At 42.8% G+C, this 27,006-nt stretch overlaps 2 protein-coding genes across 9 annotated transcripts in view; one reads left to right on the forward strand and one right to left on the reverse strand.

Annotated features, from left to right (window-relative positions):
- RILPL1 (Rab interacting lysosomal protein like 1) overlaps positions 1-11,499 on the reverse strand; it is a 36,365-nt gene extending 24,866 nt beyond the window's left edge. The window contains exons 1-2 of one of the 6 annotated variants that reach the window (XM_067539673.1): positions 10,574-11,489; positions 5,008-5,158 (exon numbers count right to left, since the gene is read on the reverse strand). In XM_067539673.1, the coding sequence (XP_067395774.1) occupies positions 5,008-5,158; positions 10,574-11,401 (979 nt within the window). In that variant the 5' untranslated portion in view covers positions 11,402-11,489. Of the gene's footprint in view, positions 1-5,007; positions 5,159-10,573 lie in introns of all 6 variants that reach the window. The other 5 variants (XM_067539674.1, XM_067539676.1, XM_067539681.1 and 2 more) reach the window with 5 other exon arrangements.
- A 6,485-nt stretch (positions 11,500-17,984) lies between these two features.
- Positions 17,985-26,938, forward strand: TMED2 (transmembrane p24 trafficking protein 2). 3 transcript variants are annotated; one of them, XM_067539683.1, is made up of 5 exons: positions 17,985-18,221; positions 21,386-21,578; positions 22,022-22,042; positions 24,164-24,271; positions 26,160-26,938. In XM_067539683.1, exons 1-5 carry the CDS (start codon positions 18,039-18,041, stop codon positions 26,282-26,284), a joined length of 630 nt encoding a protein of 209 aa, XP_067395784.1. In that variant the 5' UTR covers positions 17,985-18,038; the 3' UTR covers positions 26,285-26,938. The 3 variants fall into 3 exon arrangements, with proteins under 3 accessions (XP_067395784.1, XP_067395785.1, XP_067395787.1); XM_067539684.1 differs by lacking the exon at positions 22,022-22,042; XM_067539686.1 differs by lacking the exons at positions 24,164-24,271; positions 26,160-26,938 and adding an exon at positions 23,476-24,146.
- The last annotated feature ends 68 nt before the right edge of the window (positions 26,939-27,006 follow it).

Raw genomic sequence — 27,006 nt, forward strand, 5'->3', positions numbered from 1 at the left:
TGAGCTTGTTTGTCTTATGTTTTATTTTCTTTTATTTCTCAATAAATTGCTTAAACCCACCAGCCCTACTTCTGGGGCCTGATTCTCCCTCCCCCCACCAGCCCTCTACTGCTTTGTAGGATACCAGAGACTCTCATTCACTTCGGGGGTGTTACTGGTATCCTGTGCGGAAGAGAAGTGGGCTTCTGGATTACAAACTGTTTCTTTTTCACAACACCCACACTCTCCTGTTGAAGCACATGCCTGGGGAGCTAGAGTGCTGTGATCCTATTCCCCACACTGCCATTGACTCCCTGTATGATCTTTGGCAAATCACTGAACCTCGGTGTTCCTTTCCCCACTTGTAAACCAGGAATAATATAGCGCACCCCTACTAACTTCCCCCAAGGAGCAAAAGCCCCTTTACAAATGAGTCATTGAGCAAAGCTCCCCAAAAGTCAGCATAGTTTAGCACCAAGTGCCTTTAAGTAGGTATCTTGTCCACAGTAGTTCATATTTATGTATAACGCTTCATAGCATGCCAGCCAATTGCAAGCTCAGGGCCTAAAACACCTGCTCTTAAAAACTCTCCTTCAAATACAAAGGGACCAGCCATTCTAAAAAGAGTGTGGCTTGGCAAGCTTCTCCCATATCTAACTCAAGAAGTGTTTGCAAAGTGCTTTGAGAGACACAGCTAGCAGGTGCTATGTAAGGAACAAAGTCTCATTCTGGTGATCAATTGACTCCTTTTCCCCACCCCACCCTTGTTTTGCTCTTTTAATGCTTGGTGAATATGGAAGATTTCAAATGTATTCACAGATCACTTGACTTTTTGGGTGGGTGGATGGGTGGGGGTGTTTCTGTTCCACAATCATTTTACTCCTCTACGTTTTCTTAAACATTCAGAACATTGCGTGTGCAACCAGTGCATGAAGTGTGAAATAATTAACCCTGAATGATTCAAAATCATGTATTTACAAGATCTGCAAAGGGCACACCCAGCTGGGTTTTTGAAGCCCATCCCGTCAGCAACTTCCTTTGGATCGGCCTGGTCGATGCTTTCTTGCCACCCCATGGAACAATGCAATCAGTTTAAAAAAAATCGTGACTGTTTATGATCAGGGACTCTTTTGTTAAGCAGAGCACAGGGCACACAATATAAATATTTACTTTAAATATAATGCTTGCCCCTACATTTGCAAGAGGATTTTAATATGAACTGTCTTGACCTATCCCATGTCAGGAAAATTACGAAGTCTTAAGGGCCTGATTCTACTCCCAGTGAATTAAATGGCAAAACTCCATTGACTTCCTTGGGAGCAGGGTCAGGCCCTGTCTGAGTTTCTTATCAAAGCGGTTAAGGATCATGGAAATTAAAGATGTGTGACAAAGCTTATGAGACCATGGAGGATGTCCCCAGGCAAGTGTAGGAGTTGCCTGATGTTCTAACACCACACTTGAAGTCAGATTAAAGATCCAGATATGCAGGCGCCTTCTCCCTGGTGATTGTAGGTTCTGATCCTCTGAGGTGTGGGGCAGCCCTCAACTCCCATTGCCTTACTTGACTGAGAGCTGAGCTCTGCACCTTCCAGATCTGGGCCCACTCAGGCCACATCTCTAGGCGGAAGAGTTTGCTTGACACAATAATGCTTTAAGACCGTAGATAGTCTCTTCCCTGAAACTGGCCTCAGTAATGGGGAACCAAACAATCACAAACCAAGTCTGATTCATGATCTGATGAGAAGTGGAGAATAACTGAGTGTCTTCAGGACACATACTTGAGAGGTTTTTGTGATTCTTGTTTGCTGGGATCTCCTGTTGTTGTACCCATCACCATGCTGATCCTACCTGAGATGGCAGGATATGTGACCTCATCTCATGGCATCTCTGCTGCTCTATAAGCTGAACAGTATACCTGGGTGCCTTTTCTGACGTGCCTTGGGCCAGCTTCAAGGTCTGACCTTGGATCAGTGGCGTTACACCAGGGATATGTTCTGTTCAATCACTGGCGTTATGCCAGGGATTAATTTGGTCTCATGAGTAGGAGTGATATTTTTAATATTGCAGCGGGAGCCCAAGATTCAGCTGTATTTAATCTGAATTCTGTTTTCTGCCACATAACTTTCATATTAATCCTGCTCTGCTTCTTGAAGGCCTCTGCTCAAATTCCCAAAGACCAGGGGCTCACACCTACTGCGGTTCCCTCCTGCACACCTTAAGGATGAATTGCTACAGGCCATTCTTCAAGCAAAAAGAGCTGCCTCACGGAACAAGGCCAATAGAAGTATTTCACTAGGTTTCCCTTTAATTGCTTGAGCACTGACAGTGTGTTTAGCCCATTCAAAGTACAGGAGAAGATGCAGTCCTTGCTCCAAAGGACCCCAGTCTATATAGATGCAGAGTACTGGCTAAACGTTATTGTGCATACATGATACTGTAAGGTTTGAGGTTGTTTTCAGCTAACAAGTTGTAGGTCAAAACTCATTTAAATAGCTAACGAGCATAGCTGATCCTCAAGGACAATGACTAGTGTAAGCATCCGATGGCTCAGGAAGCCAGATGTCCTCTTAGTGATTCTAATTCCAATGAGAACAGCACATTTGCTTTTAGAATTTGTCTCACCTGCCACCTATCTGTAAGGACACCCCCCCTCCCCCAATTCTTCCTCCACCCTACCTCCGCCCCGAGTGTAGCCCTAGGATCCTTGATGTAAGTAGAGTGATTAAAGTGTCTCTGCATGTATGTAACGAACATTATCGCTGTCATTCTCTCCGGATGGGACAATGTCTGTATTTGTAAGTGAATAGATAAAAAATTTAAAACGTACTATGTAATCGATAAGAAAGCATATATAATTGACCACTGTAACACCATGAAGTCGAAGCTGATTTATCAGACTTCCCGGTATCATGAATAAACCTCTTCAGTATTGTCTGTGCTGCCTGATTCTTGGAGAAAGAATCCTTCGTGCTTTACAATACATAGGAAGATGCGTGAATCTTGCTGCTGAATATTTCCTTTCAATATACTTGGTACATGGGGGTGGGTTATTACTAATACTGCATTTGTCATAGATTCTGTGATTTTCCTGTAATATCCATGATGCTGAGACAATGGGAGTTCTGCGGGTGGCTGTGACAGTTGACAACTTGAACCAGTTCCCTAAGAACCTTGACAGCTGCTGGTATAAAACCTGAGCTATGTGAGAGACGGAGACACAGCAGGAACACTCAGAATTAGGGCTAGTGATCCTGGGGTGGGGAATCAAATTCTGTGATTTCTTTGAGTTTGGAGGGTAGCAAAGCTCAAACAGCTGGGTTAAGACTTCTGTATAGCACTGCTGTTCCTGCCGCCTTTGCCCAGAGAGAGGGTCTGATCCTCTTCCCATTGAAGTCAATGGCAAAGTTCCCAGTGACTTCCATGGCACAGAATCAGACTCAGGCACAGGAAAACAGCACTGGAGAAGGGAGGGCAGCATCTCTCTCAGGTGCCTGTCACCCTACACAGCTGCTGCAGAGATGAGACCTGTTTGTCAGGATAGGAGAGTATTTGTGTTCTCTTACAGTTTTGGGTTTTTTTCTGACTCTCTATCAAACACAGTAAAAATAACCTTGAAAGGCATGTCTGGCACCTGCTTGGCTATCTAAACTCAAGAGCTTTTTTTCTATATTTAAATACAAGCACATAAACTGCACTGAGCTGGGTTACCCACTGGAAAAAAACATGTCGTTTTACAATCCATGACTCATCTTTCTTTATTTAATAGTCTGACATTTTTTATGGAATCAATAGTCCATTAAATTCTAAGGAAACTGTGAAAACTAACTCAAATACAGCTTGTGACATTGGAAGAGCTGCATTTATTTTAAAGAAATAGTGATCTTAAGAGGGTAAGATTTTTCATTGTAATATGCCATTAGCACTCTTCTGCAGATCAAGCACAATGGCACTCCAGTGTAAGGACTGAATTCAATGCTGGTGAAGCAGGTGCGCTGGGAAGGCAAAAAGTCAAGTGCCATTAGCCACCAGTAAATGCATGGCCTTTATAGCGTCTCTAGATTTTAAAAAATATTTTTAAATGAGCTGAATATTCACTCTGATCCTTGATCTGAGCAGTTGTAATAACAGGCTTTGATCCTGCAGGTGGATGCCTGCACCTGTGGAGAGCCCCAGTGAAGTCAGCATGGCTCTGGATGGGCACCAGCATCGGTCCACACAGAATCAATTGCGGTATTGGACTGTGGTTCAGAACCGTGATCAGCTTATCAGATTTCTGCCCGTTTAATACCATGTGAGACAAAACCATCCAACTAGCCTTAGAACTTGAGTGAGTCTCTTCACTGAGATGAAGCAAGTGATTAAATTACTGGCTGTCTCTTGTTAGTGTTTAAATTTAGTCTCTGTCCCAAAATAAAACTCATTATGAGGCCTGAATCTGTGTTTAATTTCTTCCTGTAACCACTTCCCCCTCTTTGTGCAATTTATTGAGATGGTTTCTGAAGTTCTGGCAAGACATCTGAGACTACATAGTGATTTTTTTTTCAAAATATGAATTCCCCCACCCTGAATGCTGCATGTTGTGGGTTAATTGGTATTCTGATATTTCAGCAGAAGGGAGCCTGAGTAATTGCTTTTCAATCAATTATGCTGAACTAAGTGTCCAACTGTGAATGCTGATTTGTATATTTCTACCCTATACAATTGCTAAGTGGTTAGGTCTATTTATACTAAAAAACCTCATTATAGAAAATAAATTTTAGCAAGTTGCTATCCTCAAAAAATGTTACATTAAACCAAAAGAAAACTAGGTTTTACTTTTAAAGTTTTCTCATCCAAACAAGTGAATAACTCTGTTCCAATCTTTATTTTGTTTCCAGGGTTTAATTCACAGCTTTTGTAGCTGGATAAAACAGAACTGCAACAATCTCTACAGGAACAAGCTGAAATTTACAATCAAGACACTTTGATCAGGGATGACTTTAAAAAAAAACAAAGATACCATCACTGAATTTCAAAGGTTAAACTTGCCTTCATGTTTCTGAAATTCCTCTTCTGTGAAATTGATGTCTTTGTGAGACAGATTTGTCATCAGCTGTTTGTTCTCTTCCTGAAGCTGAGCAATTTGGGTAAGAAGATCCTGTGCTTCCCCTCTCCACACATCCTCCACCAGTTCTAATTCCTAAAGTAAAACCGGATCGTGACATAACATTAATGCTGTAATATATACAATCAATAGTCTTTGACCAAAACTGTTTGCAGAATTCTAGCAATTCTCCTCTAAAGCTATCCTTTTATAATAAGGTCAGGGTGCGTGCGTGACACTATTCCTGCCCCAAACGCCTTACAGTCTATGTAGACAAGACAAAAGATGAATTATTACTCCCCTTTCACAGACAGGAACTGAGGCACACAGAGATTACGTGACTTTCTCAAGGTCACACCGAAAATCCATGTAAGTGGCAGGAATTGAGCCCAGATCCCTGAATTCTAGGCAGCAGACTCAAAGCATATTACAAACACATCACACAGCTCACACCACCTGTGAGGTCAGTCAATGGCAGAGCTGGGCATGCTATTTTTTAAGCTTCCGTAACACTACCATTTAGATGAGTGAGGCTGCTACGTATGATGCTGTGTAAAGCCCTAGTAGCGATCAAAATTACCTAAAAGAGCCACAGTCAGGTGAATTCATTCCTTCATTTATCATATATAAAAATATATTATTCTCACAGCAAAATAACTGACCAAGTATTCTACAATTGGTTAATAACATAGTAAAGGCATCCTGATTGGTTAATACAGAGGTTCCCAAACTGTGGAGCGTGCCCCCTGAGTAATGTGGGGGGGGTGCAGTAGGGCCTGGGGCCAGACCCCATAGGAGGTAGGGAGTGAGCACCACCCAGACCTACTCTGCCCCGAACTTTGCTCCAGCCCTACCTCTCAGCTGTGGCTCTGGTCTTGGCTCCTGGCCCCATCCCCCCAGCCACGGGCTGCAGCCCCTACTCCCAGCCGCAGCCCCCGGCCACGACATTGGCCCCACTCCCAGCCTTGGCCGTGCTCCTGGCTGCGGCCCCGACCGCAGCCCCAGCCACAGCCCCCGGCCACGATCTTGGCCCTGCTCCCAGCCCCAACTGGGGGAGGTGGGGTGGGGACAGGGGTAAGGGTGGGTGTGATGTAAAAAGTTTGGGGACCACTTGGTTAATAACTTGGACTGGTTATAATTAAATCACACAGTGTTTTAATATCATGAGCTGCAAGAGACACATGAAAGAGTCACTGAGCCTCAGTATCACTGCTGTAGATTATAGTTTGGTTTTTGTTTTGGGTCTAAGGTAGAAAGAACCCAGAGCTTTGGATTTCCAGTCTTGTGTTTTAAACATTATCCTGTGCTTCCTTTTCCTCATTCTAATATACTGGAATCACATTCTGCAGTGTCCACTATACAGAGAACAGTAAAATTGTTCAAAATAGCAACTCCCTTTATTCAGGACACTTTGTGTCAAGAGCAGCTGGTACCAATTCCAGTAAAGATCTAATCAGGATACTCAGTACAAAGACCTCCTGGAGTAAAGGAGACCATATTTATATCTTTATTTTGAAAGCTTCATAAAAAATAAATAAATCAGGATTTCTCATTGTGGGCAATCTGTGCTCCATTATCATGTATGTGCTGTGTTTAACAAGAAAGCCATGCTCAGAACTTGGAATCTCTGCCTGAGCTACTTACTGATGTTTTCCACATGTCATTTCTCCAGGAGCATGTTGTATCTATATGAAACTTAAAAATCAAAGCACAGCTCTAAAACAAGGCTAGAGATAACTCCACCAAAAAGAATATATGATAGACAGGCTGGGCAGACTTAATTTTTTCTTTTTTATAATTTGATGGATAACATCAATATTTTAAACAATTTTTAAAAATGTTTGTAAATTGAAATTTTCACAGTTGTGCAAAGTTGTGTGTTTTAAGGATTTTTCCTGATTTTTTTTTTTTTAAATGTTTAAGTTTTCAAAGTTGTGGGAAATTTATGTGGAGGTCAAATAAGGGAAAGTTCAGACAATTATTTAATAACAATAGACTTTAAGATTCAAAAAGTTAATTTTAGAACTGTTAAAACACAAATTGTCAACAGCACATGTCAAAATATACAAAGTAAATAGCCTTAACTCAAACTCTTAAGAAACATTTTCCTTACTTTGCCTGACTGTAAGTTTTGATTATTATAGACAGAAATATTTTGTCAGTTTTAGTGTGTGCAGTGAAATAATAAATGATACATTTATTTTTGGGATTTATGAAAGAGTTGCCTGAGATAGCCGGGGATTGGATCTGATGACCCAGTAGGTCCCTTCCAGTCCTATCTCCCTATGAAACCACACTTCTATCCATTTTCAGGCCCAATTAGTCATTTTAGTCCAAAATTCAACCTCATTAGTTGTTATTTTAGAGTTTCCAAGAGTGAGCTTGGTGCTTCACAGAATAGTGGTTCCCAAACCGTGGGTCGTGACCCCAAATGGGGTCGCGCCATCAGCAGGCGGGATTGCAGCAATCCCTAGTATGCAGGGGATGCCATGCTGTCTGGGGCCCGGCAGGAAATACTTCATTAAAATGGGGTCGTGATGGCAAAATAGACCAAGATGGAATGATCTCTTTTGGGGGCTAAACTCTTGGGGGAGCACAGGGGAATGACAAACTGATCCCCATGTTCTGGATATTAATGCTCATTACCATTCTCTCTACCCTGAAATATTTATGTCTATGTGGGAAAAACTTACATCTGTGATTAAAATTTGCGCCAGACCCACACAATGCCACATATTGTGCCCCTGGGCCTACAATGGTATGTGATGATCACATGTATAGATAAACTTTTAAAACATGCCCTGACTTTTAGGAGTGTGCACACTGAATATCAACTACTACTAAAGTTTCTGGTGCTGCTACCCAGTACAGCATTCTCTTCTGTATGCAGTGTTCTTTTTTAATAGTGAAAAAGTGATTATCACTTGCTGGCTGTTTGACAGCTCATATCAAATGAGCTGGTGGGTCTCAAGTTATAGTAGTTTTTAGCAAACAGGTGCTCAGTTCACAAAAATGCCATGAGAGGTAAGTGTCAAGGGATACCATTCCATTCTAGCAGAAGGACCAAGGACTGAAAAGGGCTGGAGATTGAGCTACCTGCTCACTCAAGAGACAGTTCTCTAGATCACCTGTGGGGCCCCTTAGAAAGAAAAGGGACTGGGAAGAGAATCTACTCCTGCCCATGTTGTCTGTTCTGTGGATCAAAAGAGATTAGATCACTCTCGAGGCATTTACTGGCACCTTTTTCCTCCTTCGCTTCTGTAGACACTATCACAATTGCACTCCATGTCTTTCTGTAAAATGTTAGGTAAGACATCCCTAGGCTGACCGTGGGCTTTTAAACGTACTTAGCTACATTTCTACTTGACATCTTTGCTGGGAAGTTCTGTATTTAGCAATGTTTTAAGCTTGTTGGGTTAGCTTTGAGAAATTCTGTACATCTCTTTATTTTGTATTTGTGTCAGCAACTAGCATTATTACAAGACATACAGGAGTGATGACACTGGAGTGAGTTTGCTAAAAGGAGCAATTTTTATTCAAATCGCAGTTTTTTGGATAGTTTTCAAAGTAAACCTGATCACTTCTAGTGCAATCATCAAAGCAGCTCATGCTGTCCTGCTGCTAGCTCAGGATAACTGAGTTTGAGAAAGGATGTTTGTCTCTGGCATCCCGGTGAGCAGGGACTGGGAGCACTGTGGAGGTAGCGGTTTAGTCCAAATATTGCATTGCTCCTCAGAGAGGCCGTACCATTTGCAGATCTGGGACAGGGGGCTCTAGGCCCACCCTAAATTAAAGACACACATCCCAGCTCAGTGGGAGGAACCACTAAGCCCAAGCTACAGTACAAGTGAATGTGTGGGACAACGAAGGAAAAACAGGCAAGGGAGTGAGGTCAAAGGTTGAAAATCAGGGAAGCAAAAGGGGACACTGAACAGAAAACCCCAGACAGCATCACTGCTCCTCAAAGTCAGCTAAGGGGATGTCCACACTGCAATTAAAAACGCGTGGCTGGCCCATGCTAGCTGACTCAGGCTTACTGGGCTAAGACTAAGGGGCTGTTTAAGTGCAGTGTAGACGTTTGGTCTCGGGCTGGAGCCTGGGCTCTAAGACCCAGCAAGGTGGGAGGGTCCTAGAGCTTGGGCTGCAGTTTGAGCTGGACCATCTACACTGAAGTTAAACAGCCCCTTAGCCAGGGCCCCATGAGCTGGAGTCAGCTGGCACGGATCAGCTGCAAGTGTCTAATTTAGGGCAGTGGCTCTCAACCTTCCCAGACTCCTGTACTCCTTTGAGGAGTCTGATTTATCTTGCACACCCCCAAGTTTCACCTGGCCTAAAAACGACTTGCCTACAAAATCAGACCTAAAATGATAAAAGTGTCACAGCACCCACTGAGTGAAAAACTGCTGAGCTTCCCACTTTTACCCTGGAATTATAAATCAAGCAGAATCTATTGTACTTCCATTTCAGGGTACAGCAGATAGAGCCATACGAACCAGTCTTGTCTGTGTGAAATTTTAGCCTGTACGGACTTCGCTGGTGCTTGTTATGTAGCCTGTTGTGAAACTAGGCCAAGATCTAGAGGAGATGATGTACCCCGGGGAAGACCTCGGGGTACCCTCAGGGGCACCCGTACCCCTGCGTGAGAGCCACCTCTGAGGAGTCACTGGACAGGGCCCAGAGGGAATGGAAATAGACCCCAGGGTCGCAGAGCACCTGCTCGCATCCAGCGTCCTCTGCCTGGAGTGACACATGCCGCTGGCCAGCCGAGGCCATAGTGGACGGAGCAGGCGCCTGGGAGCCAGACCCTGCGAAGTTCTCCTCAGCTCTGACGCTGACTTTCTACCTCTCGGGGTCTCCGTTCTCCATTACGGGTCAGGGTAGGAGGCTGCCCTTTAGCTCCCGCACAGGGGCACTGCCCCCATGGGCCCTATAGCAGGGCGGGGGGGAGGGGGAGGGTTGTTAAGAGCTGCCGGCTCCGGCCTAGCGTCCTCCCGGCTCCGGGCGAGTCCTTTGCAGGGAGGCCAGGCTCGGCAGGAGGAAATGGGATATGGGGGGAGGGGTCTGCCAGGAGCAAAATCCCCTCCCCCACCCCCGTTTGTGTCTGGCTGGCAGGCGGGGGAGGGGAGGGGAGAGGCCGCTCGCTGGCACTCCGCGCTGCGGAGCCAGTGCCCGTCTCCATCCCGCTCCCCCTGCCTCCAGGCCCGGCCCGGCCCGGCCCCTCCGCCCGGCCCGGCCCCTCCCGCTCTTTGTGCGTGGAGCGGGGCGCAGCTCGGCGCTGCGGGCCGGGACCGGGACCAGGGCCAGGCCGCCCCCTCCGGGCCGGGGGAGCCGCCGCCGCCGCCAGGGGGGGCGCGGTGCAGGCGTTGGCCGGGCAGCCCCAGCCCTTCCCCCGGCCCCGAGCCCCAGGCGGCAAAGCAAAGCGGGCGGGACAAGTTTAGCATCGCTTCCCCCCCCCACCCACCCACCCCCACATCCTTCCGCTGCCCCCCGCCCCCCCTCTCCTCCCCCCACCTTCTGGTGCTTCTTCTCCTTCTCGATCCGGTCCATCCGCTCCAGCCGCAGCCGGTCCAGCTCCAGCCGCAGCTCCTCCAGCTCGGGGTTGATGTGGTTGCGGCTGACCAGCACCTCCAGGATCTCCAGCACCCGCACCACTTTGGGCATGAGGCGGGCGATGGCCTCGCAGCCGTGCTGGTCGATGAGCCGCTCGAACTCCTGCCCCACCACCGAGGCGATGTCGTACACGTCCATCACCGTCAGCTCGGCCACGTTCTTCTCCAGCGCGGCGGGGGACTCACCGCCCCCCTCCATGGCTCCCCGCGGCCCCCGCGGCCCCCGCATAGACCGGCGCCGTCCCCGCCCGCCCCCCCGGCGCTGGAGCCACCAGCCCGTCCACGCGGCCCGGCGCTGCAACTTGCAAACTTCTGGCTGCCCGGGCTGGTCACGGGCGCCGGCTGCAGGCGCCGCCGGGGCCGGCCAGGCTGGCTGGCATCTGCATCCGAGCAGCTGACGTGGAAGGCAGCGAGCGAGAGAGCCTCGACTCCCCCCGCCCCGTGCAACCCCCCTCGCCGCCAGCCTCCTTCCTCCTGCCGGTGCCAGCAGCATGAGCATGTCACAGGGCGAGGAGGAGGAGGAGGGAGGACACCACGCATGTCCGCTGCCTTCCGAGTTGGGATAGCGGGAGCGGGGGGACGAGGTGTGGGCGGCCCACGATGCGCGCCCGGCGGCTTGCACTTGGACGTGCAGAGGCGCGGTTGTCTTCCCGCTGCTCGACCGAGGGGTTTCCAGCCGCTCCGAACCCCGCCGCCTCCCCGCAAATCCGTGCGGAGCCTCGATCGGCATGTCCGTCGGTGAAGTGTCAGTGCTGGTCCTGGGGGACAGATGGGAAGCCGACAGCCCGAGTTCACTTAAACCTGCGAGCTTGGTATCGCTCCGCTGTCAGTTCCTCTGGATACATATTTTAGAGATCGACCTAGTCTTTATTTGTCATTTTCCCCTCTCTCCAACACTTGTGCAACTCCAGCAAGTGTGATTGAATCTGCACGAGAAGGGTGGCCTTTTCTACAGTTGTTAGCGGTAGAACAGAACAGCAAATAGACACAGACTGCTACACCGTCCACCTGCATTACGATGTAGCAATTTATTGGGTATAAAAGTTACTTAGGATACAAAAATGGCACAGAGAATTTAAATACGTGTTGGATTCACATATACATAGTTTTAAATTTGAATCCAACACGTATTTAAATTCTAAAACGATGTATATGTATTAACTGCAGTTCATGTAATACTTTTTTGCGTATGCTCCTACACATATATATATAAACATCATTTATTATTTATATGGAACACTAAAATGTATTAGGTACTTTGCAGATAAATAAAAAGACACATTCTTTGCTCTGAAGTGATTAGTTTACTCCTGCAATCCATCAGTGGTTAGTCCGGCAATCCATTCCATGCACTACAAAATCATGGCCCTACTTTTTAGACAAGATACCGCGAATGCCAGCAACAAACAATGGGATTGGTATAAAGGACAAAGTTACAATAAAGACCTGAATAAAGACATGACTTACTGATGATAAGTTATGTACTGTCGTTATGGAGCTGAACCTGCATTTCTGACCTACACTCAAAATGTCCATTGAGGTGAATGGCAGCTGTGGAGGCAAACAAGCGTTGCAACACTAAGCTGTGTATGGAGAAAAACTGATTCACTTCATGCCGTCAGCATCACATTCCATTCCATCACAAGCCCTAAAATGACTAACTGGCATTCATGTTCATTGAATTGTGCAGCTCTGTGGGCAAAGAAAACAGCCTGTCTGTATTTGGGTTGGACACTATTCTTCCTTGCTTAGCATTAGTCACGAAGCGTCCAGGTTATCCAATAAAAATGGATTTTTGTACTTGTTTTGTTAACTCGCTTTCTAGTGGCAAAAAATGCACCAGTGTAGAAGAGAGAAGGGATGAGCGTGGATAACAGCAAGGTGATCGCTTCCTGGAAAACCTGGTCTAAGGGGGCACGAAAAGGGATGGGAGCATAATGAGAATATAGGAAAGGCAACACTAGGGCACCTCAGAGGAACAAAGGTGCTGTGAACGGAATATCTTGTCTGGAATAAATAAAGATGAAAAAATAATCCTTTTAACCACAGAGACAATCTTGAAAGATTGCTCTTACATGCGAATCCATGCTGAGGACAAAAATACAAAATAAATGGTAGGCTAGCAACAACCAAGACTAGATACAGCTGTAGGGAGATAGCTGTGAAGGGAAGTAAGTAGAACCTCACTAATTCACACTATTGACTGGAGGAGACAGTGTAAATTAGAGTCTGGCCAAAGCCCATTGAAGCCAATGGGAGTCTTTTAATTGACTTCAGTGGACTTTAGATCAGGCCCTTAAGTAGAAGGGGCCTGATCCTGTTAAGAGTTGGTTGTCCTTTTCACTGGAAGTTGAAGGTGTCTAGCATACTGCAGGATTAGACCCCAAGACCCTGATCCGGCTGGCTATCTCATCACAAAATGCATTAGGTGGCTTCATTTTAATTATTTGATCCTTCATAAGCATAGTTGTAAACATATTGTAGTATTTTTGTAGTGTTATGAGATCTTACTACAGGGATGCCTCTGCTATTAAACCTTAATGGAAAAGTGGGAAGAAAATGTTGTTTTGTGAATGATAAAAGGAGTGGATTAACTGGTGTTTTAGTTTCTTACTCTTGACTAATTCAAATGAACTATCAGTTTCAATTCTTTCTGGAGCCTTCATCATGAGTACACTGCCTTTAATAAGAAAAGCTATTGCAGCTCTTACTATAAACCATGTAAAATATGATTGTAAATATCTCCCCTGCTAGTAAGTGAAAGATCTCTAAATGTCCAGCTCCATTTATTTTGTCCATTATGAATCATCATCCATATGGTGTGTTTTGGGACTTAATTAAAATAAGGAGCCTGAATGTTTAATTAAAATGTCTCGTACTGCCAGTCTCACACTGTTTTAGCAAGACAGGCACGGCTAATAGATCTTTTGTTTTATTTGTTTTGGGAAAATATTTTATGTATTGATATTTTGAGTCATTAACAATAAGAAATTACACTTATGTTGTCTTGACAAATATAGATTTTAATTTTAATAAATATTTTAATAAAAAATTGACATTTTAAAGCAACATGTTGTATATTGAGTGTATCATGTTATAACATTATTTCCCTTCCCCACCCTCTTAAAAAACCTACTTAAACACAACCTTAACACGGTGCATATGTATATGTATAATCATTCATATTACTTTTTTTTTGGGGGGGGGAGGGGGAGGAGGAGGAAGCTGAATGTTTTCTGAGGAGGGGTAGGAAGCAAGTCTCAAGAGAATAGAAAGGAAAGCTAATGGAGGAAGGGGGAGAAGATGTCATTCAATTATTGTTCTCTGTGTATATTATTTTTGACTATCCTAAAAATATACGATTACTGTGTCTCTGTCAAAGCATATCAATGATTTAATTATTTTTATTGTTTTCCTATGCAAGGCATACTACTGCTTTTATCCATTTTTTTTCAAATTTGTCTGGGACTGTTCTTACATAATTTAAGTCTTCCATTATATTCTGTTAATGGTTTTTCCAGTGATCTAAAGTAGCAATCATTGCCTGTGTCCACAAATTTAATTTTTTTTTGTCTATAATGAGCAAGAATAGGAGCAACTTCCTTATTCAAATAATTGTAATAGTCTAACTCCCAATATACGTCTTTAAGTCCTGTTCGACTTCAATCTCTGTATTTTTTATTTCTTTTAAGATGGTTTTCCAATTTTTCTTTTACTATCCAACAGTTGCATATTGTGTATAAAAATGGGTCTGACTGTTTTGTGTTTCATATAGATACCTGAGGTAATATTATGTATTTTATTATACAGGGATGGATGGAGAAATGTACAGTATGTAAACATATAGTACTGATCTTGCACTACTTGGTTAGTATTAGGGCCAATATTTATCGTCTGCATTACCTCATTCTATTATTTCACATTTACAGTCTGCACTCCATGACTTAATAGCTTTCTGTGATTTGTTCTTTAAAAACATAGTCATGAGATTATACATTCTAGATGTAATCTTGATCACTGAAACTTGAAGCCCACGTATACAATTTTCTAATACAGATAGTTTTGCTGGTTCCTTTCTTCTCTGAAAATGTTTTTAATAGAAAAAGGTAAGTAATCTGTATAAACTCATTGTGTATACTTTTCTTTTTTAAATATATCACCTACATCTATTTGTTTTAAGGGTTGTCCATCCCTAAATAAATCCTTCCACTTATCATAGTGATATTTGCCCCCATATCCCCTATTCAGCTCAAGTTTGAAAGCGTAATAATTTTTTAATTTTTCGTATTACCGAAATCTGCTCTTTTCGTTTGGTCTTATGCCTCATGTATGCCCAATTAATAAGTGCACTTTTAATAAGCAAGTGCTATTTCTGGGTGCCAGAATGATGGGATATGATCCAGCACATAATTATATAATGAGATTGGGTTTGCCAGTTTCTGTTGCATCTGTATCCATGATGGACTCTCTCTATAGGAGATCCATTCCAGTACCAGCCTAATTTGTGTATCCCTATAGTATCTCTTAAAATCTCATAATGCTATTTCAATTGGACATTCCAGCCATTCCATTTTGATTCTTAGATTCTGATTTGACCATAAGAATCTCTGAATAGGTTTGTTACATTTCTTGAAGAAATTTTTCAGAAATGTAAAGGGAATAATGGAAAAAGGATACAAGATCTGGGCAGAACATTCATTTTAAGTACATGAAATCTACCTATCAAAGTCAATGGTAATAATACCCAGTTTTCTAGGTCATTGTAAATAATTGTCGTTAATGGCTCAGTATTTAATTGAAACAGCTTCCCCACTTTAGTTGATATATTAATGCCTAAATATCTAATAAACCCACCACTTTGGGTATTTATAATGTATTGGGATCATTTGGAGCCAACGTGTAGTGTTGCTGATTTAGAGTAGTTTAGTCTGTATCCCAATTCCTGACCAAAACCTTCAGCTAGTTCTTGAAATACAGGCCAACTTTTATTTATAACTTGTATAAAAAGCATAAAGTCATCAGTGTATAATGGAACTTTATTTTCTATTCCCAATACACTTATTCCCTGCATTTCTTCAGTGTCCTTGATTTTTTGTGCTAATGGTTCAACAATTAATTAAAAAAATAAGGGTGGAAAGGGACATCTTTGTCTTGTTCCCTTGTATAATGGCATTGGCTCAGTTTTTCTGACATATCCCCAAATACAAGACATTGGAATTTTTTAGATTATTTTAATCCCCTTCTGAAAGTGTTCCCCAAAACCATATGTCTCCAACATTCTAAATAAAAGGCCCTGCTAATAGTTGGGTCAGAAATGCAGTTAAATGCATTTCAGAATTTATTTGGGATAAGAAATGTTATTAAAATAATCTTTTCAACTTTGGCCAGGCTAACCTAAGTAAATACCAGTAGGTACTTGAAACACGTAATTATATTAGATAAAGAACTGTAGGGAATAATCTTGCTCTCATAAGGGAATTGTTTCAATGACTGAATAAGCAGTTTGCATTTCTAACTTCTCTGGTAAGAAGTGATTTACAAATTATGGAGTGATCCTGCTGCACTAATATACCTCAAATTCCTAATGACCTCTGTGGGAATTTGTCCTGGGTGAATACTGCAGCTGGCAATAGATCCAAGAAAATCATCTGGCTGTGACTGAAATTAACCTGGTCACCACTCAAAACAAAACAAACAAAACACCCCAAACAAACAAACGTTTTATTGATGCCAACAACAACGAACAAGTGTCACTCCAAAGCTACCATCAAGGGGACACTACTTTAGCTCTAATTCCAGAGCTCTGATGCTGATTCGCTATGTGATTTTAGTCATGTCATGAAACCTCTCTGTAATTCAGTTTCCCCTTCTGTAACATGGGAATAATAATACCTACTTTAGGGATGTGTTGGGGGTTTACTCAACATTTGTGAAGCACTTTGAGATCCTAGGATAGAAGGAACAGCTGTATAGGTGTCATACAGGCAAGTAACACTGAATTATGTGAGGATAGAAAATCACCTCTTTTCAGAGACTGAAATTGCACCACTCCTGAGATACTTTGTCTTCCATTTTCAAAATATCAGGAGCTATTCATAAGTTGCCAGCCTGATATTCATTTTGTGTGAAATTATCTGTTTTCTCTATGTGCTTCTTTAACTTCCATTAATTTAGGGAGAACAGATTATTGGAGTCAAGATTTACTGTGCAAATATAATACGGGAATTTACCCATATTGCATAGATCTCTTTTAAATTGTAAATAATTTTGTTATAGTGTTGTTCAAAAGCAAGGCAGCAAAGCCTCATCCAGTCTTAGTGCTGAGTATTTCCAACGAGCTCACCTAAAATGCAGAAAGGGCTAATTCATGATCAAGACAGTAAATCAGACAATTATAATGTTCCTTTTGTTAATCAGCAAAGGGTGTGAGTTCATTTCAAGCGTTATAAGTGAGGATGATGATGTTAAACGTCTGTCTGTGCCCATAGGCCCTGATCTTGCAAAGACGACGTTGCAGTGAGGGGATTCTGCAGACACACCGGGCTCTGTGCACGTCTCTGTGCAGGATCAGGGCCACGGTTTGTCCAACCACTCTGCCGGCTTGTCCAAACCCCGGGCGCTGTGGGCTCGTTTGACTGAAGAGATGTACAGAGACTGGAGTTAGTTGACGCGGATTGGATCCGTTCTGCGCCGTCCGTCACAACATAAACACTGGTAGACTGGTAGGGGGGGCGGTCCTAGGGGCCGGGAACCCAGACGGAGCCAGGGGCCCCCTTGTCACAGCGGGTGTCGCAGACGGACCCTGCTGCCCTGGCCGCGCTCGCTCCAGCGGCCCCAGCCCGGCGAGCCCTGACGCTGCTCCTGGAACGAGCTCGGCTCGGGGTTACGCGTAACGAGCCTGCAGCTCTGGGGAGCGGCGGCTACCCGAACGCGCTCGGGGCGGGCCCTTCCAAGAGCCTCTGGCTCCTGCCCCTTTGTGCTCTGACTGACACCCCCAACATCCGGGTCTCATCGCACTGACTGAGCCCGGCCTGCTCCTCTAAGGGCTATAACAGGCCTTTTTGGGCCCCTGCAGCGCGGATTGACCCCTTCCGGCCCCCGGCCGTTCTCCGCGCGGCGCGGATTGGCCCTGTGCGGGCACCGTCCCGCCTCCTGCGTAGCGTGGATTCCCCTCGTTGACCTCGCGGCTTGGTACCGCCCACCCTTGGCTTGTCCCTCGGTGGCCACTGTAGCGCAGGCCGTACGTGGCAGTGAGTCTGTCCCGGCCTATGAGCGGCGGCCCCGTGCCCCGGAAGGGGCGTGGTGTGAGCCGGAAGTGCCCCCTTCTTCTGCCGCGCCGGTCGCTCTCGCTCCCCCTTGGCTCCGTCATGTCGCCGCCGGTGAGGGCGCTGCTGGCGCTGCTGGCCGCGCTCTCGGCCCCGGCTGCCGGCTACTTCGTGAGCATCGACGCGCACGCGGAGGAATGTTTCCTGGAGCGGGTCCCGTCCGGCACCAAGATGGGGCTCATCTTCGAGGTGGCCGAGGGGGGCTTCCTCGACATCGACGTGGAGGTGAGGCGCGGGGGAGGGGAAGAGGAGGGAAAACGGCGCCTGGAGTGACGGGGGAGAACATAAGAGCGGCCGTAGGGGCCAGAGCAACGGTCCATCCAGCCCAGTGTCCTGGCAGTTGGCAGTGGCCAGTGCCAGGTGCTTCGGAGGGACTGAACAGACCAGGGAATCATCAAGTGATCCATCCCGTTGGCCATTCCTAGCCTCTGACAACAGCAACCCTGCCTGTCCTGGCTAGTAGCCATTGATGGACCTATTCTCCATGAACTTATCTAGTTCTTTTTGAACCCCGTTATCTTCTTGGCCTTCAGAACATCCTCTGGCAAGGAGTTCCACAGGTTGACTGTGTGTGGTGAAGAAATATTTCCTTTTGTTAGTTTTAAAGCTGCTGCCTATTAATTTCATTTGGTGACCCCCTAGTTTTTGTGTTATGAAGGAGTAAATAACACTTCCTCATGTATGTTTTCCACACCTGTAACATATTCCCTGTAACATATTCCCCCTTAGTTGTCTCTTTTCCAAACTGAAAAATCCCAGTTTTATTATTCTCTCTTCAGATGGAAGCTTTTCCATACCGCTAATTGTTTTAGTTGCCTTTTTCTGTATCTTTTCCAATTCCAATATATCTTTTTTGAGATGGGGTGACCAGATCTGCACGCAGTATTCAAGATGTGAGCATACTATGGTTTTATAGAAGCAATAGGATATTTTCTGTCTCATTATCTATCCCTTTCCTATCGAATCCCAACATTGTTAGCTTTTATGACTGCCACTGCACATTGCGTGGGTGTTTTCAGAGAACTATCCACAATGACTCCATGATCTTTTTGCGTGGTAACAGCGAATTTACCATAGTTTTATATGTGTAGTTGGGATTACGTTTTCCAATGTGCATTACTTTGCATTTATCAACATTGACTTTCACCTGCCATTTTGTTTCCCAGTCACCCAATGTTGTGAGATCCCGTTGTAACTCTTCGCAATCTGCTTTGGACTTAATTATCTGGAGTAGTTTTGTATCACCTACAAATTTTGCCACCTCGCTGCTTACCTCTTTTTCCAGTTAATTTATCTGGGGCCCCAGAATAGAATCGGGTTGGGGAGAGGCTTGGGGGGAGGCCAGACCTGGGGTGGGGTGGTGAGGGAGAGCAGGACGTAGAATGAGGCATTATGTGGGGAGTGGATCTGTGGGGGGTGCTAGGGCTGGGAGGTGACAGCTGACATTGGGCTTGGGGGGTATGTGGTGCCTATTAAAGCAAGAGGGTGGCTAACTATGGCTGGGAAGGGAGATGCAGGTGTGGGTCCTGCTCCTGGTATTGGCTCACCCAAGGGCGCATGGAATGTCCTGACCGCAGCCCAACCTCCCACCCGCCCGTGCTGAGGAGAGGGTGAAAAACTAATGCTTTATTTGCTCAGACAAAGTTAAGCTTTTTGGCATCATGAAGCAGAGCTGTGTCAGTCTCCATCTTATCAAGGGCAAAAGCAGGCTCCTTTAAGGGCCAGGGCAGTGTATGCATGTGCCCTATTGTGGTGTGAGAGGATTCTGAGTGTAACCACGGGGGAGGAGATGAGAGCAGGGATGTGAGGCTACTGACAGCCTGGGGGGTGGGGGAGGAAGGAGGGAATGGGACAGAGATTAGGACAGAGATTAGGCCACCAATAGCTCAGGGTGTAATGGCTAGTAATGAGGATAGCTCAGAGCAATGAAAGTAGAGAGAGTGATGACGGGGACTGCCTAGGTGGAGATGAATTCAAAGACAATTAATCACAGTTGGCTAGAATGTTCATATCACTCTCTGTCTACTTGCATTTCTTTATATGCCAGACTTATCTGCCAAATTCCTATTTGGCAGAAGCTCTATTTCACCCTTGCTAGATCATGGCTCCCGCTGCTTGTGACTTGAGATATCCAAATTCCCTCAGAAAAGGCTAAATTATTTCTGCAGATCAAATTGCCCAAGGCCAACTGCTCTTTATTGTCAACATAACTGCAGAAAGCACCTGGAAAAGGCACTAGTGTGTCTAGTAACTGCATTTACAAAACCACGCTCTTAAAATCTTCCTCCCTTGCTCCATCCCACATCCTCTTGTGAAAGTGTTCAAGATAAGCCTTCCTTTAGCAGGAGATGTGGTAGGGCATGCTTCTTACAGAATAGTGCTGATTAGTTGCGCGGAGTGGGCCAGGACACAGGAGTTTCCCAGTTTTGCTGCATGAATTGTTGACTTAACTTTAAATTGGATTTGACTGACGTTATGAATTGTGGGCTTTTAATTTTTTTAACACCCTCAACCCCAAATCCAAGCCAGTAAGAGAATAATGTACACACTTCATCTCAAAGAATCCCAGATCAATCTGCAAGTGGAATCTCTTCCACCACTAATGCAGTCAGTTTCGAAGTGAAATATCACAGCTATTAGACCGATCTGGAGCACTTTCACAAGAGGATGTGGTATATAGTAGGGAAGGAAAATGTTGAGGGTGATTTTGTGAGTGGAATGGCTAGATGCAGCAGTACCTTTTTTTGGTATTTTCTGCAGTTATGCAGTGACATTATACAATAGGTAGGAGATGAAGTGAAGAAAATTATTAAACCCAGTTTAAACCCATGATATCTAGGGCAGCAGAACGTAATGAAACAAGGCCAAACACTGTGTTCAATACTCTACTTCTGGCACCTTAATATTTTAATAACCCCAAGTGGTCAGTACACTGGCTCAGTCTCATTCTAAAAATGGCACCTGCAGCAGCACAGAACTGTACATTTTAAAACAATAGTGACACTTCAGAGTAAGCTGGTTTCTCATTTCTTTTCCTGCCAGAAAGGGAGGTTAGGGTTTTGTTTTTCCCCTGCAATCATTGATCTTATATTTAGTTTTGGATGTTAATGTTTGTCTTGACTGTTGCAAGATAATGCAGGTCTTGGCAGGTAAAAAGCCTTTCACATCGCCTTTTAAAGAGAGATTTTCTGAAAAGTTCTAATGCAGACAGAAAAATATCATTCTACTTTTTGGTTGTGGGAAGTCAGAGATGATATAGATCCTGTTGGTATCGATACCTATTGTAGGAGTGCTGTGTCCAGATGAAATATGAGTTTAGTTTAAATTTGCTCTTTCTAAATGCATGACTTCATGACACACAGTAGTGAAGGTTTCTTTTTTACCTCCAGATTACAGGGCCTGATAATAAAGGGATTTATAAAGGAGATAGAGAGTCCAGTGGAAAATACACATTTGCTGCTCACATGGATGGAACTTACAAGTTTTGCTTTAGCAACAGAATGTCCACCATGACTCCTAAGATAGTGATGTTCACTATTGATATTGGAGAAGCTCCAAAAGGGCAAGACATGGAGACAGAAGGTAAGGAGAACTTCTGGAAGGAAAATGGTTTTGACTGTGACCTTCGGATGCTAATCTTAGAAGCTTTTCCCTGCACACAGCCTTCCAAAGTACCGTAGTAGAAATCTCAGAATTCTTCTCATTCAGTCTCTTTAGTTTGCCATTTTCTTGAGCAGCTACAACTGGATGTAAATATTTTTAGACACTACTAAACGAAATAATGCAAAATGACCAGGGAATCGCTCTGCTGCCTCTAGACACTAATGCTTTTATTCTTTTAGTCTTTTCCTCAGATTCACACTCTGATTTCCAGTTCAGGTGCTCAGCAATATGTAGATTACTACATACATTCATTGAATTCTTTAAGTGTGCTAATATAGAATTTTCTCCTTGCCATGTAAATTACTGATTTATCTGCAGCCTTTTGTCCTGTACTTGTGTTCATCTCTTACACTTTTCCCTAGGTGGTGGAGATACATGGGATGGTATGTGTACTGCTTTTTGAAAGCTCATTAGCATCTTGTCTTTTGCATACATTTATTCACTAACATCTAACGTGCTTTTCCCCTTCTTTAACATCTGTTTGTTAGCATGAGAATGTCTTTTTAATAAACTACACAAAAAGGTCTTATCCTGGTAGATACTGGGCACCTGCAACTTCCATTGAGTGGTCCAGGGTGCTTAGCATCTCTCAGGATCAGGCCCTTAAACTGTTAATGAACATTTGTCTTCAGAGGGTTATCTATGCCTAACCGGAGACATGATCAGGAGTTTCTGTTAAGTGGAATTCAATTAAAATACTGAACATCCAGTAACTTTAGGTATTTCATAGTTGTTGTTTTGCTGTCTGTTATTTAAGTGGGTATGGGGAAGTGGGGGCATTTTGGAAGGGACTGAGCCACTTCCTTGTAATATAATCTTATAGCCAATGCATAACCTAAAAGTGAAAAATTATGAATATATATCATTTACCATGGAATTAAATTAATGTTTTGGGAAATGGACTGAATCACAAAATTTAGAAAACCGTTTAACAATACAGTAATTAGCAAGAAGACAGTAATACCTTTTGTCTTCTACTATAGCAGATTTGTAACCCATGTGTGAAGTGAGTGCTTGAAATGTTCTTGAAGTACCTAACAATTTCCTAACTGAGACCTTGTTCATAAGAGTTAAAGGAGTCTCTCAAGTCTGTGAATAGCACACTTATCATGCAGAATACTGACAGAAGTCTAGTTTCTTCAGGTTAAGGCAGATGTTTGCCTGTAAGCAAATATCTTTTCAGCATGTTTAAACAAATCCATGTAGTAGTAATCTTTGTTTTTACTAATAAGCTGCCCATATTGCAGTAATCAGCTGGCCATGAAAATGGGTGGTGTATCTTAATATCTGTAAGGTAAGCTCAGTATTGCTCAGGCAACTATAAAGGATTTTTTTGGTGACAGAATTCATAACTCATAAGTTATTTTCTCCTTCCTGAAAGAAGCATGGCTTTTAAACACTGAAAGAGAAAGGTCCTTCGTGTAGCATTTAAGGATGCATCTAAAATCTCTGCCATTTGCAAGCAAAAGTAATGTATGGCAGCTCCCAAGTCAAGTATTGTCCTTAGATGTCCCATGAATGCCCTGAACTTCTAGGTAATTCCTGCAGGCTATCTAAACTGTTAGTAGCAGTGGTCAGCCTCTTGGGCAGTGACTTGAAGTTCTTGGTGCTAGAGATTTTTTATAAGTATACTTTATTAATCTAAATGTTATAGAGTTGCACATTGTTCTGAGCATTGACGGCAGTAAACAATATCCTACTGTCATGCGATATCCAAACCACTAAATACTGGATCTCTGATCCCAGCATCTGGTGAGCCCCCCAAGCCATTGTTCTACTATAATCATTCGGTGTTGTTTTCCTCTTCCATTATCAGGCCACTATCATGTCATGCCAGTCCCTGGAAAGAAGTGTCTTCCTTCAAAACTGATTTTACCCCTTATATCAACTACAAAGGAAAGCACAAGAGGAGTAGCCAAATACACCGTTTCAGAAACTCATCTTGCTTAGTCAATATTACAAGTTCAAACTAAATTCTCAGTTTGTGCTGTTGGCAAGTTAGCATTAAAGCTCTGTACTATTTAAGAGAATTTGTTTGAAGGACATATAATGAAGGTAATCCTAATAGGACAGGTACTAGCACAATATTGTACTGATTTGATATGTTCAAAGAAATTTTGCATTCAGCTTCTCTGGAAAAGTATATATGTATTGAATGTAACTGGCCAGTGTTGACTATAAAATCAGTCACCCCTGCCCTAATCTCCATGTTAGACATCATGGAGAAGGAGGCCTACTCAGAAGTAAAATAAAATTGTAAAGAAAGAAACCTGTGAACCTGACTCTTTAAAGTTCTTAGAAATATTGTTCCCATCATTGACAATATCAGATCTACTTATCAAAGACTTCCTACAAGGTTGAGAAGTTTTCAGCTGTATAGACTATGTATTTTACAAAACTAATTATAGTATGGAATTAAATATAATTATTCATCCACTTTCAGGAGAAGCTTTTTTATATGTCAATAATACAGACTTTCTGACATCTTTTACATTATTCTACAGCTCATCAGAACAAGCTAGAAGAGATGATTAATGAGTTAGCAGTGGCCATGACAGCTGTAAAGCATGAACAGGAGTACATGGAAGTTCGTGAGAGAATACACAGAGCGAGTATGTGGCTTTCTTTGACTTGCATGCTGTTTTTTTCTTAAATGCTAAAATATTTTGACCTTTGGGGAAGCTATCTATAAACATTGGGTTATTTTGAGAATTTTAAAACTCTTGAGTCTTACTGGTATGATAGAAATAAAGTGATATAACATTGAGATCCTTTCTTTAAACCTGGTTGTCTCTAGTGTAACTGAAAAGTTCTGTTATGCAAAATGTTTATCTGCTTTGCCTGTGTAAAATCTGAAGAGGAGAGAGAGAGGAAAAAAAAAAAGCAGGGACTATTTGCAGTTAGTGAATGGTATGTTCATGAATGTCTCAAGGTCAGTGATATGTTTCCTGGTGATAGATGGATGCATTATTTCATTGTTGAAATAAATTTGGCTTACTTTGCTGTAATTGGGCCTATTTCTCCTTGTCTCCTTTGTGCAGGGGTAGACCCATTGACATTAGTGGAAATATCGCTACTCATGTGAGGAAGGTGAACAGAGTCAGACACAATCCTAACTACTTAAAATAGAATGGGCAAATAGAAAAAATCTAGTACAAATAATGGGGAAATATGTTTCCCTGTAGAACACATAATTATATATTAGAACTTTCTGTATAGGAACTTAATTTTTAAAAAGATTGAATACATTCAATTTTTCACCACTTATAACTCTGAAGGACTGAACTTATTAATGTACATTAACACCAGCTTCTCCTTTATGCTCATGGATTCAAAATTCTTTTGATAGGCTTTTCATTAAGAGAAACATATAGTCAAAGGCTAGGGGGAAATGAGGTAGATTCCTGAGGGGACATCCATCAAACTAAATCCAATTATTAAATTCTTCAATTGCTGCATTGCTTTACACTAGTTCTAGGTGGTGTGGTCCATGTTTATAATATCCCATCCAGGAAGAATATGTCTTGATGCTTTCTTCAGGCAATAATGGTTACTGCAAAAGAATTGACTTAATGTTTTGTGAACTATGATATCCATATCCATTTACTATCTTCCTAACAGGATCCATTATGCTGTTTTTAAAAGGATGTAGGAAATATGCTGGTATAACATTAGGCTCTGGGAAATAGTGTTTTAAACTCACTGGTAAACCAGTTGTAACATGACTCAAACAGGTTGCTGTTACTAATAGACTGGCAGTATTCTAAAATTTTACTTGAGGGTAACTCTCATTTTTGACACACCAATGAACTCTTTAAGTGTTCACAATAAAAAATGCCTTGCAGTACGTGCAAACTAATCAACTTTAGTGGTAGTTGGCTATATTTTTGTTCCATCAATATTGGAAACTGTATTGATACTATAGAGTGATGGATTGATAGACTTGAGACTGAATTGGAATACCAGCTGGACTCTGAAGTTAGGAAATGCAATTGTTGCTCTAAAGGGGAAGAAAGCAGAGGAGCAAATCTGTAGTAAGGTACCAGGTGTGGCAGTCAAACTCGTATAAATGAGTTTGGGTTAGTGGGTGTTCTAAGGAAAATGGGGTAGGGCATTGAAAGATGCTGCAGATTGTAAGTGACATGGAGATTGAAAGAGCTTCTGATACCTGAAGTTTGCTCTTTGGACTGGAAAAATGGACACATAATTGGCAAAGTCTGCTTGAACCTTTAGGCCTTATAACCCTTTTGTACCTGTTATTTTATATTGATGTGTCCAGTCTGTCAGCTTTATTAACCTTTTTGAGAGTAACAGTCATCCTAAATCACTTACCTGGCTGACAGGTGTAGTGTACGCGAGCATTCTAAAAGTTGTATGAATGAATGCAGAGATGTGCTTGCTGTCATAACCATGTACACCTTACTAAATAAAGTAAAATATTCTATACTGTGCTTATTTAAATAGTTCAGTTGTCATGTACTTCTGTTTTTTCTCCAACAGTTAATGACAACACAAACAGCAGAGTGGTCCTCTGGTCATTCTTTGAAGCCCTTGTACTAGTTGCCATGACGCTGGGACAAATCTACTATCTGAAGAGATTTTTTGAAGTCCGAAGAGTTGTTTAAGAAAACTTTTCCTGATGATCCCAAACACTCACTTCACTGTCTACCAAACATCTTGGTCAAAAAACAATGTCATATAGTTTCTAAACCCTGATTTCTGAACTATAGAACTTATTTGCTTAAGTTCCTAGTTAAAATGAAATGTTTTTTATATATCTTCTGTAGCAAAAGCTGTGCTAAAATATCTTTTCACTTAATTGGCATAACTTTTTCACTTGAAATCTGCCTAGTCTTTTTATGCTAAATGAGCTCTAAACAGACTGCAAATGCTATAATTTAAATGTAGTAATAAGCAATGTTACTGTCTTTTTCTAACTTTTGTTTTCACAATCAATTGCAATTCTGTCTAAGGAAACAGTGAAAGGTCCTAAAGTGACTATTTGCATTCTTCACATCTTTAATCCTGCAGTAGACATTCTGGAATGAAAATAATCCCCTCTTCACTTTCATGTACTGCCTAGAAGGAGCAAATGAAGCAGAACTTCGTTCTGATATGACTGATAATGAATAGAAGACAGCTGACATTTCCACTGTAGTATGCATACTAGGTCACACACAAATCTATAGTAATGATCTTAATTACATTGATTTATTTCCTGAATTTTTTAAATTAAAAGTTGATATTAAAATACATTATTTCCTTTTCTTACCAACCAATTACGTGGTTTTAATTTCACAGGTTTATAACTATCAAAGCCAGTTGTGTGCGGTGTCTTGGCAAACAG

The sequence above is a fragment of the Emydura macquarii genome, unplaced genomic scaffold (genome assembly GCF_026122565.2).
Source record: "Emydura macquarii macquarii isolate MOO-44397 ecotype Brisbane River unplaced genomic scaffold, CSIRO-AGI_Emac_v2 contig_554, whole genome shotgun sequence".
Lineage (NCBI taxonomy): Eukaryota > Metazoa > Chordata > Testudines > Chelidae > Emydura > Emydura macquarii.